The sequence below is a fragment of the Stigmatopora nigra genome, chromosome 22, assembly GCF_051989575.1.
Source record: "Stigmatopora nigra isolate UIUO_SnigA chromosome 22, RoL_Snig_1.1, whole genome shotgun sequence".
Classification (NCBI taxonomy): Eukaryota; Metazoa; Chordata; class Actinopteri; order Syngnathiformes; family Syngnathidae; genus Stigmatopora; species Stigmatopora nigra.
In genome coordinates, this window is record NC_135529.1 from 8,162,475 (window position 1) to 8,178,280 (window position 15,806).

At 38.2% G+C, this 15,806-nt stretch overlaps 4 protein-coding genes across 6 annotated transcripts; 3 read left to right on the forward strand and 1 right to left on the reverse strand.

Annotated features, from left to right (window-relative positions):
* Window positions 1–631: 631 nt before the first annotated feature.
* Window positions 632–5,608, forward strand: LOC144215490 (adenosine receptor A2a-like). Of its 2 annotated transcripts, XM_077744459.1 has the most exons (4): window positions 632–881; window positions 1,880–2,135; window positions 2,278–2,505; window positions 3,073–5,608. In XM_077744459.1, exons 3-4 carry the CDS (start codon window positions 2,471–2,473, stop codon window positions 3,896–3,898), a joined length of 861 nt encoding a protein of 286 aa, XP_077600585.1. In that variant the 5' UTR covers window positions 632–881; window positions 1,880–2,135; window positions 2,278–2,470; the 3' UTR covers window positions 3,899–5,608. The 2 variants fall into 2 exon arrangements, with proteins under 2 accessions (XP_077600585.1, XP_077600584.1); XM_077744458.1 differs by having other exon boundaries at window positions 1,880–2,505.
* Window positions 5,609–6,413: 805 nt separating this feature from the next.
* Window positions 6,414–9,133, forward strand: c8h22orf15 (chromosome 8 C22orf15 homolog). 2 transcript variants are annotated; one of them, XM_077744464.1, is made up of 6 exons: window positions 6,414–6,993; window positions 7,155–7,437; window positions 7,664–7,750; window positions 8,113–8,235; window positions 8,688–8,762; window positions 8,870–9,133. In XM_077744464.1, the coding sequence occupies exons 3-6, from the start codon at window positions 7,672–7,674 to the stop codon at window positions 8,995–8,997; spliced, it is 405 nt and encodes a 134-aa protein (XP_077600590.1). In that variant the 5' UTR covers window positions 6,414–6,993; window positions 7,155–7,437; window positions 7,664–7,671; the 3' UTR covers window positions 8,998–9,133. The 2 variants fall into 2 exon arrangements, with proteins under 2 accessions (XP_077600590.1, XP_077600589.1); XM_077744463.1 differs by having other exon boundaries at window positions 6,418–6,993; window positions 7,155–7,530.
* A 141-nt stretch (window positions 9,134–9,274) lies between these two features.
* Window positions 9,275–12,674, forward strand: LOC144215491 (beta-ureidopropionase-like). Its single transcript, XM_077744460.1, has 10 exons — window positions 9,275–9,561; window positions 10,263–10,434; window positions 10,507–10,594; window positions 10,662–10,756; window positions 10,870–11,028; window positions 11,109–11,278; window positions 11,520–11,601; window positions 11,669–11,711; window positions 12,079–12,233; window positions 12,306–12,674. Exons 1-10 carry the CDS (start codon window positions 9,458–9,460, stop codon window positions 12,387–12,389), a joined length of 1,152 nt encoding a protein of 383 aa, XP_077600586.1. The 5' UTR covers window positions 9,275–9,457; the 3' UTR covers window positions 12,390–12,674.
* On the reverse strand, window positions 12,401–15,197 carry gucd1 (guanylyl cyclase domain containing 1). The gene is made up of 6 exons (XM_077744461.1): window positions 14,810–15,197; window positions 14,624–14,708; window positions 13,982–14,147; window positions 13,826–13,917; window positions 13,508–13,749; window positions 12,401–13,061 (listed from the first exon to the last, which is right to left on the reverse strand). Exons 1-6 carry the CDS (start codon window positions 14,814–14,816, stop codon window positions 12,970–12,972), a joined length of 684 nt encoding a protein of 227 aa, XP_077600587.1. The 5' UTR covers window positions 14,817–15,197; the 3' UTR covers window positions 12,401–12,969.
* Between the last annotated feature and the right edge of the window lie 609 nt (window positions 15,198–15,806).

A 15,806-nucleotide genomic window follows, 5' to 3' on the forward strand; every position in this document is an offset into this window, starting at 1 on the left:
AGCACAACTCAATTTCACCAAATAGAGAAAAAAATCCATATTTTTATTCGTACAGTATTTTTAATACTTAAATGCTACTTAGAAGCCCAACTCAATTTCGCTAAAACAGAAATAAAATCATTTGCTAGATTAAAAATATACAATAACTATGAAATTAATTTCACAGCATGTTTAGGTCATCTGTACTATGCATGTTTTTATTAATATATATATATATATATATATATATATATATATATATATATATATATATATATATATATATATATATATATATATATATATATATATATATATATATATATATATATATATATATATATATATATATATATATATATATATATATATATATATATATATATATATATATATATATATATATATATAATTTAGCCTTCAACTCCATAAAGTACACTCAATAAAAAAAATATAAATTTCTCAAGACAGAACACATTCATATTTTCTTTCATCTTTGATTGAGAAGTCCATTAAAAGTCTTGTAATCCATTTAAAAGGGAATAAAAACCCTTGTAAACACTCCAAATGCCAAATGTTCTATCTTCTGTTTTGCCATCTGCATGAATAGCCATTGGCCCATCTCAGGTGTCCCAATCTAATGTGTGTCATCAAGAGATAGGCCCACATCTGTCCACATAGCAAGCTTTCAGCTGCTCCTTCACTGGACGGCATAAAGCCACACACTGTATGCAGAGAGGGTGTGCCTCTTCTCCCTGAGTCATAAAAAAAAACAAAGAAAAGCTGCAGTTATCGATCAGTAATATTCCCACAGAGCATGCAAGCTGAGATAAAGCATGGAAGAGATAGATAAAGCATGGTAGCACACGTCACTGATTGCTGATGAACAACAGAAAAATCAGGTAAGTTGTTTTTTTATGGCTCTAAATGACCAATTGGCACCAAATGTCTTTTTAGATGTATTACTGTGAGTGATAAATCAGTGTATAGTTGCAGTAGTGTATTTTCCCCATACACAAAATGATTGTTACTCAAATGTTTGTTGTTGTGGGAAAGTTCTGAGTTCTATGAGGATATAAATGGACTTCATGAAAAAGGGTTGCTCAAAAATAGTTGTTTGCAATTAATAATCAATGCAAATAGTTTATAAGTGCAGCCATTTTTTTAAAAAATGTTTGTTAAACCAAAAGAGTCAATCACAGGTGCAACTAATGAGGAGTATTGACAATCCTCAAGGCAGGTGCTGCAAATTGCAGAAATCTAATAGAAATGACCTCATTAATACGCACTCGTATTGTTTTAATGGAGAAGTATTTTTACAGTTATTTAAATTTCATTTGAGCATGAGGTTTTTTTTTAATTAAAGTGCCTGCCTCCATGCCAGCTGGAGACTTCCCGTAAATACAGTTCATTTATTTATTTTTTTATTTAGCCTCCGTTATTTCAATAAAAATGATGCTTTTCTTTAAGATGCACATTATTAGTTGTATTTATTATGCCCATTTTTTTGGTATGCTTGCAGCAGTTTTCCTGAGTAAGTAGTATTTGTATTTGCACACACGGTATGCTATTATTGACATCATTTTATATCAATACTGTTTGAAAAAGCTTTTTTTAGGGAGAAAACTGAATAAAAAAAGATTACTCTGGAAAAATGCATTGAATTGCATTACAATACAAAACCGTATTTGGAAAAAAACAAATCTTATGTTAAAACTTAGCACACCACAAATCAATCTGTGATTTTCCATCAATTTGAAGCAATTCTTCCGGCAAAACCAACGAGGAACATATTAAAAAATGCAAAAAGTCAGCCTGCTCGCGTAATACGCTTAAAAGGCGAGACTACATTGCACACTTCCTCCATTGTAAGATCATTTCCTCTTTTTCGACTGTGAAGACGAGTCAGCGTTCCATTGGCGCTCCTCGCCGGTATCGTCGCACGCCCTCCAGAGCTCCATGGGAAAACTCCGCCAAGGGGAAGGCTCTGCAGGGATCTGCTAGGAGACAGATTCCCTGACTCTGTCCCGTCACCAGAGACTTGGACTCATTCTGCTTTTCACTGGAGCTTCTCATCATCCGAAAACCCTCCACCGGGTTCCTAAGCGAGGTCCTGGGGCCAAGATGCTGACCTGGCCGTAACCATGGCGGTCGAGGTGAGGCCTCGTCGCTCCAAATCCCCTCCATCATGCTGGAAGAACCCGCTATCGCTGCCCCTTACATGGCGGTGGAGCTTCTAATTGCCGCCTTCTCCGTGCTGGGCAACGTCCTGGTTTGCTGGGCCGTGTTTATCAACAGCAACCTGCAAAACAACACTAACTTCTTCGTGGTGTCGTTGGCCGTAGCCGACATTGCGGTGGGGGTCCTGGCTATCCCCTTTGCCATTGTCATCAGCGTGGGTTTTTGCTCCAAGTTCTATGGATGTCTCTTCATCGCCTGCTTCGTCCTCATCCTCACCCAGAGCTCCATTTTTAGTCTACTGGCCATCGCCATGGACCGCTACATTGCCATCAAGATGCCGCTAAGGTCAGTCATCTCCATCTTGATTCATGCTTTAGAAAATGTCGTCCTTCATGGAGGTCTTTTCCAATTTTGAGTAGGAATGAGAACACTCCGAACCATTTCTTTTGAATTGGGCAAGCGTCGATTATTTTTTATTTTTTATCATATCTCATAGCTTAACCTCCGAGACCGTGTTGCGTTTCCTGTTTACAAATTGACACATTTCACACGTGACGGGAGGAAGGCCGTTGTTGTTGTTGCGACCATGACCTTTGCACTTTGACATCTGCAGAATGGGATCGAAGCAAATGGGGCCTTTCAGCTGCTCTCCCACACTGTGCAACAGTCACCCTGAAAATAGCTTTACAAGGACTTGTTTGTTTATCCTTTTCCCCTCTCCTCAAGACCGGGGGGGAGACCTTCTTCTTGTCCAGAGTAAACTTAAGACCTTTTGGAATGACATTTTCACCGCTTATGTCTCCTTCTCATTGGCAACCCAAACAGACCTTTCGGAAGACAATTCCACTCAAAAAATCTCAGAATTAAAGTTGAACGAATATCTTCAATGTTCTTAACATTCTCCCTCTCAAGGTACAACAGCCTGGTGACGGGCCAACGCGCCCAATGCATCATCGCCATCTGCTGGGTTCTCTCCATCCTCATTGGCCTCACCCCGATGATGGGCTGGCACAAGTCATCCCCAAGAGAAAGCGACGACTGCCCACCAGGCTTGATGACCTGCCTCTTTGAAGAAGTAGTGGTCATGGATTACATGGTGTACTTCAACTTTTTGGCCTGTGTCATGATCCCCCTGCTGCTCATGCTAGCCATCTACTTGTGCATCTTCATGGCGGCCCGTCGGCAACTCAAGCTGATGGAGGTCAAGGCGGCCCATGGGGAAAAGTCCCGTTCCACCCTCCAGAAGGAAGTCCAGGCCGCCAAATCCCTGGCCATCATTGTAGGACTCTTTGCCGTCTGCTGGCTGCCCTTACACATCATCAACTGCTTCACCCTCTTCTGTCCCGAGTGCCAGCGTCCGCCTCTCTCCGTCTTGTACGTTGCCATCATCCTATCACACGGCAATTCTGTAGTCAACCCTTTCATTTACGCCTACCGAATCCGCGAATTCCGCCAGACCTTCCGGAAAATCATCCGCCGCCATATTTTAGGCCGGCGGGAGCCATCAACGGGAAAGGGTGGTCGTCGCGACACGCTTCGCGCTAGCTTTGCCGACTCCATCCGGCTGGAGTCTGATGGCCAGAAGCCCTCTGGCGTCTCCCCCGTGGGAGGTGGTCTGCTGGCGGCGTCCCAAACCCCCCTGTCGCTTGGCATTGCTAGCGGTCCCACAATGGATGCTGTCAGGCTGATTGAAACACCCGTCGGTCATGGTGGACGGAATTTGCTGGCGCCAAGGTAAATAATCTGGAGAACCAGTGTGCCGTTGCCGAGGACCAATCACAGTTAAGCAGGAAAAGCATCTTGAGGGAGTTATCTTGACATGTCAGGAAGTCCTCAACCACTGGTCAAAATGTCTTCAATAGTCCAAAAAAAGCATTCGTGCATGGCGCATTCCAGTATGTGTGGTTCCAGTTTTATCTAGATCTACATTGTCTGTTACTGTGTCTGTGCTCGCCACCGCTACAAACTGAATTGACCCAAATACGGATGAATAAAGGTTCATCTAAAAAGTTTTCTCCCTTTCTTTTATATTTTGTGGTATGGAGTGAGACTTTGTATGTCTAAAATTTGCCTCGGTTTAGTAAAGGTCAGAAAATACTGCTGTATACTGCGAGTTAAACTAAATGATTAAGCGTAAGATTTGGACTGGTGATGACTTTGTGTGGCCACCAGAGAAAATGAAGTGTGGTGCCTCGTGTCTTTTTGCTAATATCAAAATAAGCCCTTTGGGAATAAAAAGATATTTGGCTCCTACTATTTTAGTGCAACCACTTGAAAATCCCATTTTGGTCAGTCATCTGTCCCGAAAAGGATCTTTTACATATTTACAACTGTTCAACATATGTTTCCAACGATTTTTAATATTTGCAAACATACAATTATCAGTTTGTTTCATTCCAATTTCAAAATTGCTAATATGCCTTTTGAACAAAGGCCTTCCTTTCAGCCAACTCTCAATTTCTGTATCTAATTAAATGTGGTTTTTGGGATGTTTGCCTATGAGCAATGCATAATAATTGTCTCTAAAATTGATCACACTGATATCTAGGGCAAAAAAACATTGTTTTATACATCATATTCATTTACAGTATACCTTAAGTTATTAAAAAATGCCTTTTAATATTCATTTTTGACTTTTATGTTCAGCCTATCCTCGCCAGGGTACGTTTAAATAAACACGGAATAATTTAATGACTATTTTATTGAAGGGTTCACATTTCGTAGTATCAAAATGTGTTATTGTTGACTTTACTTCTATTATGTTTAGCTTTATATTTTTTTTCATATTGCTTTGAGAGTTTTTCTTTCCACCTGTCCTCATTTTAGTCTTTCCCATCTGTTTGAGTAATTATTTCTTTCACTTTGTTTATTTTTGTTGATGCTGTTGTCCCTAGTAACCACATCTCATCTTTCTTTCGTACGTGTGTGTTCTACTTTTGCTTTTGTGGATTAAAAACTCACAAAATAGTTTCCCAAATCAGGAAAAGTAGTTCCAACATTGACCCTGTCCTATTTGGATCCCTTTCCCAATTTAGATGTACAATTGCTACGGAAGATCTGGATCAGTCATCCTGGGAAAAAAAGGCATATTTAATTAGCCAGACTATCTTTGGAGTTCTTTATTTTCCCAGCGTTACTTTTAGTTCCCCTGTGATTTGTTCAGGTTAGAAGAGTCAGGGCCTACTTCTTGTTTGAAGTGTTCTCTGGGGGTCTCAAGTACTTTTTAAGACATTCACCCTGAGACCACCAAGGGCCACAGTTACTATTCTGAGTGGACTAAATGGCTAAAATTCCTCTTCTAATGCAAATGTCGAAAATAAAGACATTTTATCCTCGTTTATTGATTGAAATGCCATTGACTTCTGTCTTTTGAATTCAAGCAGTCATGTTTTTTGGGTTTTCAGGTAAATTCAGGTTTCAGGACTGCCTTTCATCATGTTTTTTTTTTAGACTGTACTTTTGTGAATGTGAACAATGAGTGTGTTGTAGCCTGGCCTGTTGTAACTCCCTGTTGACTTCAACTATTCCATGAGAAAGGAAAAAAAAAACTAAACAAAACTCAATAACAAGAACATGCAGTCAAGGATCTCACAATACTGACGCTTGCTGGCTTTTCATCCACACTACATTTTATCATTTGACATTTTATTCATTCATTCATTCATTCTTTGAAGCTCTTATTAGATTAGATTTTATTAGACTTTATTTCATCCCGTATTCAGGACATTTCTTGGTTGTAGTAGCAAGGAAGACATAAGACATAGAAGACATTGTAGACCTAGTTAAAAAAACTCGAGACACACACACTGAAGGTCCACAAGGATTGCAGGGGGTGCTGGAGCCTATCTCGGCTAACTACAATCACCAGGCAGGAAACATGATAAATTGGTTGCCAGCCAATTGCAAGGCAGAATGAAACTGAAAAAAAAACACTGACGCTTGCAAGCACAGCCACCAAGTGGGAATCGAACCCAGATTGCCTGCAGTGAAGTCATGCGGAAGAACCACTGCACCATCATATTTTTCTATTTATAACTGTAAAAAAAACCTTATTTATCAAGTTACATAGATGGCTGCATAATAATAATAAATACCAATATATATTATAAAGAGCAAAAGTATATAGTATAAAGGTCGCCTATAGTAGCCACAAAAATAGCCTAAACACATCAAAGCTTTATTTATAATTTGTCATCTGCTCTAAAGTCTTTTACTTAATTGCCTTTCATTTCATTTTGGTTGTGCTTCCTTCTCCAATGTATGTTTCATACAAAGTTGATTTGTCATCCGCCATCTGGTAAAAAAATGCCATTGCCGTCTAGACCAGTTCTAGAGGAGTTTGTCCATCACCCCCCTTGGTGGAAAACTCCTCTTCCTCTGAGATTTCCGGGATATGAAGCGTCCCCATTTGGTCTCGTGCGTTCCTGCATCTCATTTGCTTCCTTTCCATTGACATCTCCATTTCGGCTTAAGGCGGATCCGCTAAAAAAAATAAAACTATGCGGGTATTAAGTAATCATGGTGACAAAGGAATCAAAGCCAACAAAGGGCCTACTTGCTTGCCCCTTTCTTACCTCTGTCACCTTTATGAAATGTACTAGAAGTGCTTGTTTATTATCTTTGGGTGCTTTTTGCTTTGCTCTAATGTTGTTTGTATCATTTTGTATCCAATGTGGAGATGTTTAGAGGCCAAAAGATAAGAAATGAGTCTATGTGACAATTTTTATGGACCCTATTGTGTGTAATATACATTTTTCAACTTTTTGCGAGTAGTGGGCATTGATTCCAGTTCCAGTTCAACTCCTATATGGACTGAGATGACCGATTTATAAGGTAAGTTCAACCACGAATGTAATTGTGAGCGGTTATGCAAAAACTAGACAATTGTCGCTTAATGTTGTGTTTAGTTTAAAGCCCTTTAAAAGGATTTTTTGTTGTCTTGTTTCTTAATAAGTAAAAATTCAGAACTCTAACCAAAACTTTCTCTGTTGCAGGCCATTAAAATAGATTCCTTCTCAGAGGCCAGAGTTCCTTTGTGTCTATGTGTGGAAAATCCATGGAGACCCCCTTTTCACACATTTACCGGAGCTAGATTTTACAGGATGCCATCTCGTGTGTGTGTGTGTGTGCCATTTCCAGCATCTCATTCACAAAGTGTCGCCCTGCAAGCCAAGTTCTTTGTGTAGAGCACAAAACTAAATGAGCCGCCTCCATTTTGGATCCCCACGTGTCAGCGACTCCTCGAGATCTTTGGCATAAACACAAGGACGAGGCGAGGCAAGAACTCAAGTGAAAAACTGAGGAAAACCAGCTTTTTATTATTATTTTTTTTAAAACAAGGAAAAATGTTTATCACCGTCCTGTTTGGAGGTTTGGAATATTCATATTGTGTACAATATTATTTATGAAGTTACATGTCGAATAACTGTTGATGGTTTTGTGGCATGGCCGAGCTTGTGCCAATTGTAATATACTCAGTTATTTTTGTTTTGTTTTTTTACAGAAAGCAAAATGGAAATGTTCAACATCAATTGTAAATTGATACATTTTGTCCAAAATTTAAAGGAACGTTGTGGCGTCGACTTAAAAGGTACTTCACCCTCTTTTTTTCTATAAAGTCATCTATAGTTTTTCTATAAAGTCATCTATAATTTTTCATCTAAATGCAACTAAACTCCCTTTTTGAGCTTTGGCCATGATACATTATTATCTTCATTTTTTTTAAATGAAAAAACAAGGTTACAACAAATAAGATTTTTAATTTCACATCTGTGCTGCTGGATTAGAAAAGCAAAATCCATTTTTTTAAATATATGTATTTTATTTTTGAAAAGTATTTTATTTGTATTATTTTTTCCCCATTTTATTTTCCATTTATTATGATTAATTTTCTTGTATTTCTTTATTAATTAAAAAAAATCTATCCTTACAAACTGCATTTGTATCTTCCAGACAGCGTGGACTTGATGAATCGCAATGGGACGCTGGTCAATTTAGAAAGCAATCAGCTGCGCGTGGATATGGCCAGCAGCCTATTGGCAGAAAGGCAACTCTATGTCCTTCTTCAAGTGTGCCGTGAGTTCACTTCTCTATCTACAAAACCTATGTAGACATGAATAATTACAATATCCCATAATCCCATTGCAACTACAACCATGGACAGAAATAGGACTGCAACCAGGATCAAAACTATAATGTACAATAGGGGTGCTCCACTCCAGTCAGATAAGTGATTGGCAATGGACAATCATTATAGACATGATCCTACCCATGATGCATTTCAAGTAGAAACGAGAAAATGGCTTACTTTGTTGTGCTGGTCGGTATTCAATTCGTAGTTCCGGGACACATACTTGTAGTACAGGTACTACTTGTAAAGGCAAGTACTTGTAGTACAAGTTATTGTAGGGAAAGAACACAAACCTGAATCACAAGTACTATGTAACTTGTAGCACAAGAACAAGTGTATGACGTACTATATGCATGTATGAGAGGATTAAAATCGTCTTTTTTCTTTTGTTTTTTAGGAAATGATAATGACGAAGGCCTGAAGTATATTTCCCTTTTACAAAATGTTAGCCAGTGTCATCCAGAATTTACAGGTAAACTCACCTGACAAGTAAACTATAAGAGAAAAATATATATCATGGAAAAATCTCTCAGAAATATGAAATTGTGTTGTTTTTTTCCAATTTTTTGACTGGAGCAGAACCCCTGAGGAAAGTGTGCAACCCAGGCGAAGAGCAAGAAAAGAAAGTCAGCTCAGTGCGGAAAAGTCGAGTGAAAACAAAGACTGTTACCAGCAAAAACTTGAGCAAAAGCGACTGTCCAAAGTGATGGTACCTCTTACAATGCAAGTGTCATATCCTAGGCTATCTGGGAACACCATCATGATGTCCTTGTTTTTTTTTCAGAAAATAGCAAAATGTCAGATTATCAACTGTTTTTAAAATGTCCCTGTGGCAAGAAAGCATTTCTCGTCAGTAATTCTTATTTTTTTTACCCTTTCATCAATCCCATCATTTTCAAAGGGACGAAATTGAATGGAAAAGTCAAGTTTTTAAAGCATATTCATTTATTTTTAAGTATATTGACAACAGCAAGCATCCTAATTATTTTATTCCAGCTATTTGCTTAAAAACATCCTTCCCCAAGGCAGGTAATAGCAAACTTAGCAAAGAATATTAAGAAGGTGGGCGAGAGGGTTGGACAGCGTGACGCAACGCTTGACGGTCATTCAACTAAAAGCAAAAGTTTTGGTTGTGCTGAATCTTAAAAGCTGGACGAATCGGCAAAAATGTCCGCCGGCCAATTTGAATCGTTGGAGACGACTTTGGAGACGTACATTCCCATAGATTACCTGGACGATGTCAAACGCATCTTGTATGGCAACGAGACCAAGTGAGTAGAAATTCAATTCACTTTCTAATTTTTTGTTCTTCTGCCTCCTACTACGTTCATGGTCAATAATTGATCCAGATGAGTCAAGCGGACTTTGGACACAGAGACACAAACTGTGATCTTTGCACCCCATTTTGCAGAATGCAAACACAGCCTATTTAAAAAAAAAATACAATTTATTTGTTGTTGGATTCCATTTATATAGAAACTCAATTACTATCAAATTAATGACTTGCAGCACACAAACATTGAAATATTTTGAATATTTTGAATATTTTCAGCCAATTTTTCAAAGATTTTTTTGGATAAATTCATTATACATCAAGGGAATTCATTTAAAGTTGTTGTTTTTTATAATCTGAATGCCTATTTATAAATTTGCAGCCTTTTTTTGAATAAACTGTTTAGAAAACAAACAAATCAATATTGTTTATAGATATTTAAATGCTAAATTGAAGTGTCTCTGGAATTAGAAAAGAAAATTTATTTTAAACTCTGGTGTTTTTCTTTTCCTTTTTACAATAGCCCTCTCCTATGGGGTTTAGGTCGGGGGAATTTGTTAACCAATTAAAGGGAACCATTTTTTCCAGGAAATTAGCTGAGTCAGCAATCTTCTGTAATGGTGAAGCTTACTGAACCCGATTAAGAGACCATTCAAGGGCCTAAGAAACATTTTTATCTAATGTTCTCCACATTTTCAGGTTGCTAGACCTTCCATCTGGTGCAGTGGAGGCCGCACAAGAAGCTGACTTTGAGCTGAAAGGCTACAGGTTCGAAGCTAACGAGGAGCAGCTCAGGCTTCCCAGAAGAATCCGAGTGGGACTTATCCAGAACCGGATTGTTCTGCCCACTGATGCGCCCATCCTAGACCAGGTCAGGGAATAAAAAGTAGAGAACCAGACTAAAATCACTTAAATGACCCAGAAAACTCTTCCGTCCTAACAGGTCAAAGCCATGCACAAGCGGATCGGGCAAATTGTGGAAGTGGCGGCCAAATGTGGCGTGAATATCGTCTGCTTTCAGGAAACTTGGAGTAAGTTTTGATCAGGAATTTATATGTCTTGATTGTTGTTTTTTAATTGAATTAATGTCATTGGCAGCCATGCCTTTTGCTTTTTGCACCCGTGAGAAAGAACCGTGGACAGAATTTGCAGAGTCTGCTGAAAATGGAAATACCACACATTTCTGCCAGGAGGTGAGCAAAACAAATTTATCACATATGTATGTCCCAAAAGTATTGGGACAGAAAACAGAAATCCAATGCTACAAGTCATGCTTAATGAAGAATGGTTGGACTCTTCTTTCCAGTTGGCCCAAAAATACAACATGGTGATTATTTCTCCAATTCTGGAACGCGATGAATTGAATGACACTCTGTGGAACTCGGCGGTGGTGGTCTCCAACTCTGGAAAAGTGCTCGGAAAGAGCCGCAAGAATCACATCCCTACAATTGGAGACTTCAATGAGGTTGGTCTACTCTTTCTATTCTACATTCGCATCTCCAATGCATACTTTTGGGAAAAAAAAAGTCCTTTTTTTGCCCTTAGTCAACATATTACATGGAAGGCGACACCGGTCACACGGTATTCCAGACACAATTTGGGAAGATAGCTGTCAATATCTGCTATGGGCGCCATCATCCCCTGAACTGGTTTATGTACAGTATGAATGGAGCGGAGATTATCTTCAACCCTTCTGCTACGGTTGGTGCCCTAAGGTAGGCAATAGAAAAAGAAGAATATCAATTACAAATGTTCCTATTCGATAATGTTATACTTAATCTAGTAGTCGAGACAAGAAGCTTTGGTTCTAGATCCTAGAACCAGAGGCTACAATAACCAGTGTCACTGTAGAATTGAAAGTTATATTTGTTATCGTAGTTTACTAAATTGCCACAGTGTCAAAACTGTTAATAATATTAGTGTATATATATATATATATTTTTTTTTTAATTCTAGTGAGCCCATGTGGTCTATTGAGGCCAGGAATGCAGCCATTGCCAACCACTGTTTTACCTGCGCTATCAATCGAGTTGGCACAGTAAGTGAGCACGACAAGGTAACTTTGTTTGGGGTTGATATGTGTTGACACACTTTGTCTTATGCAGGAACATTTCAAAAGTGAATTTACATCTGGAGATGGACAAAAAGGTACATTTAAAAGTTCTATTTTCAACATTATGCGGAAAATTTGAGATTGTAAAGGAGTTCAAACTACGAATACATCTTTTTATACTCTTACAAGTAAACAAATGTCATTGGAATTATGATTATTGTGTTTTTCTATAGTCTTGGATCATATACACAACAGTGTTTGACAGTTAATACTTAGACTGTACTGTTAATTTCTTTATATTTCCCCCATCATTTCTTTCCAACATTGTGATTTTGTCGATCAACCAAGCGGTTTTCAGTCTTTTTAGTCTTTAGATTGTCGAACTGTGAAGTGACTCTGTAAAATTAATTGTCTGAATTCACATCTTAACGAATGTATTTTGTTTTTGGTTGGTGTCTCCAGCTCACCACGACTTTGGCCACTTCTACGGATCGAGTTACGTAGCCGCTCCCGACGGAAGCCGCACACCTGGACTTTCTAGAACTCGGGATGGACTGCTGGTGGTGGACTTGGACCTCAACCTAAACCGTCAAATTAGTGACAAGTGGAGTTTTAAGGCAAAAGACTGCAAATTGGTGAGTAGCCATTGATAGAAAATGATTTTTACCCTTGTTTTTTTTGTTCTGTAGATGACTGGGCGTTACCCTGAGTATGCCGAAGCGCTCAGCAAGGCTGTAAAACACGATTTCCAGCCTCAAATAGTCAAGGAATAGACGAGACAAAATATGGGAGTCATCATTTTTTATGTTGCAACTCAAATTTACATAACCGTAATGAAAAAAAACCCATTAAATTAATACATATATGACAGCATCCATAAAAACTGCTTATTATCATTATAAGGCAAAATTGAATTACCTGAGACTTTCAAAGCTCAACTAGTTTCCCTGTTGCAATAATCACGTTACCAAAATGTGACATTTTGCAAAAAAACAAAAACTGTTGACTTGAAAAAACAAAAAATGAATAAAATTACATTACTTCCTGAAAACACCTCATCTAGGTCTGGTTTAACCACAGAGGGTGTTTTATTATTATTATTTTTATTTCATACTTCTCTCAAGTTCATCAAAAGTTATTCTTTAAAAAAAAAAATCTGAGTGTATGTCCATAGTAAAATGTTCTTCTGGTCTCAAAAAACAAAGCATTAAAAATGGAAAAAGTTGTTTTCACGTGAGCAGCTCAACTCATTAGCACCAACGGGAGTGAGGGGATGGCGATATGGATCACATCAAGTCTTCTTATTTAATTGTGATAGTGTTCATTCTTCAAAGTAAAGTCCAAAAGTGTCTCTCAGCTGCTCTTAAAGATGAAGAGGATGTCCTCGTCTGTCCCGTAGCTCCGCCGAGCCTCTTCAAAGTTACCGACGGTGGTGCAGCACACCCCTGCAGGAGAAAACACACAACATAAGGTTGGTCCTCCAATAATGACGTATTTTGGACACTGCTAATGTTAGCTTCTTTTATCTTAGCAAGATGCTTGAAAAATTGCAAAACGTATCATGCTGCACATGTTCCATTCAGTTCTAATGCTAATGTTAGCTTTAACGTCAACTCTATTTTAAGGCCGGACCATTTTAGATATAATAAGATTTTTTTTATAAATGGCTTAAAAGAATTGGATCAAAAGCCCTGAATATATTTTATAGATCTAAAACTGTTTATTTTAGCTTTTTAAAATATATTTTTGGATTTTACAATGATTTTTGAACTAAAAACACAGAAAAAATGGATTAAAAAAATATAATTATTGATATAAAAGGGGGGAAATCAGGAAATTTAATATACAGATTTGCATGTAATTGCAAATACAAAAGTATCACATTACTCACGGTCAGAATATGCAGGGTTGTTGTAGAGAATGCATCCGGTGGTCCTGTTGAAGCCACGTAGAACCACAAAATGTCCCTGATACTCTGGTTTCCGGCAGAAACACTTCTGACCCACGGGAAGGAAGCAGCAGTATTTGACGGGTGCGGAACAAAGTTCACACGCCAAGATGACGGCGTTAACCAGCACGATGGCTACGTGGCTCTCCTCCAGGTGAGACTCGATTTCCTCAATGCTCACAGAGCTGCGGGATTAGAAAGCTCTGCAGTGATTTGTGACAGTCGGCCATTTGTTTGTTTTTTATATTCATTAGTGCCCACCATTTCTTAACCACCACACCGTTGTTCTCCGCCTTGAGGAAAAGATCGTTGACTCGGTCTTCTTCGCTATCAAAGTGCTTCTTATAAAAGGACTGCGAGGGAGAGCGGAAACATCAGGTATGGAAATGATGGGAAATGTCATAGTTGAAATGGTACCTGACTCCGAAAGCCCTTATCGACTCCCAGCGTCTGTGTGTAAAAGCAATGCTTGATTCCTAGATGGCACATGAGGTAGGCCAGGTCAATCGTCCAGACGCTTTCAGTCATTTTCAGCTCCCAGCATGCTCTCTGAAAATGCTCGTCACTGATTGGGTGCAAGTACCTGCCAGGCCAAAAATGCACTTGCTCTGTTATACACGTAATGAAACTACAATTGGAATACTAATACCTAGTACCCACCGATTATTGGATGCATTTTACTACACTGGTTACAGTTCAGTGATAAATTTGTATAGATTAATACACGTGAGTACAGATTTTTTTTACCATTGGCTCGATATGATAGGCATGCTTTTTCATAGTTTTTTAAAATAGAATTGAGAATGCCGTTGCTAAAAAAAATCTAACAGAGAAAAACTACAACTAGTTTTGAATTCTTCACCCTAAACTTGATCAATCTGATGATTTATGAATGAATCAATTTGTTTGTTTCATGTAATTTAGTTAAAACAGCTGACAGACCTAACGCAACAGTAAGTATATTACAATAACACTGTATAATAGTATTGCAGTACTACTAAAAACGTTTTCCTCATTTCACTAACATAATATATACACTTAATTTAATATAATGCTTACTTGAGTACCATCCTGGAGCATGCTAAACCACAATCCCAGTGGTACAACTGCTGAATGACAGGCACATTCAATAGGACGGCATCATCTGGTAGGAAGAAAACATACTATAGTATAGTACATACGTTGTGCCCCATATTGGGGGTCGTCGTCGTCGCCGGTTTGTTGACATCTTTCGATGTCACTCACCTGTCATTCTGCTGACGTCCCCCGAATGCAAGCCACCAACTAGCTTCCCAGATTCAAGATTTGTTCTTTACAATTGCATTTTAACCGCTGGATTTTTCCATTTTGGAATTCTTCTCAAAAGAAGAATCCTCCTCGAGCGAGATTATATGGAGCAGCAGCCCAATATAGTATTAAAATCGTTGTTCTCAAAATGTAAACTGATTTTAACGCTAACTTATGGGCTTGTAATAATGATTCAATATACAAAATAGAAAAACACGAAAACACGCATGTACCACGCAAAAAAATGGAAAAATTGGAGCGACGATTCCTGAATTGGGAGTTTTCGGACTTTCCGTAGCGTTTCTTGTTCGGTTTCTCTTAAGTAGTGACAAGCAAAGGCTATGCACATACCGCCACCTAGTGAGCCACTGTGGTACGGATATACGTTTTACACTAGACAAAAATATACAGAAACGTAATATATTATGATTTTAACGGTAACAAATCGCAAGTAATTGTCATTAAATTCGTAGCTTCTGTGAAATTGCATTATTTTTAAAAAGCATGAGCGCATTTTCCTATCAAAAATCACAATTCACACAAAAGGTCTGGCATTCCATTCATTAAATTTAAGAGAGGCATTTGGTATTTGTTTTCACATATATTTGTATACACATTAAAGGAAAAAGAGAAAGGGTGTATAAATACAGTGTATATATAATATACATAATGGCACAATAATGTTTCTGTGTTAGATATGATCGCTAAAATTTACATTGCGGCACTGAGTGCAAAATGATGGCATCAACAATATGATGAAATTAACAATATACAAAGAGTTTAAGAGCTGGGAGGTTTTTTTAAAACATACAGTACCATTTTGAACCCCGATAAACAGGCGTTAAAATGTAAAACTACGGTACAATGGACGATAGCCAAAGTCCCTTTATATAAGTTCAATGTTGTATGTTTGGGAATATACAGTTTGTTTCGCTTCGATTGGCATTATAGGCAC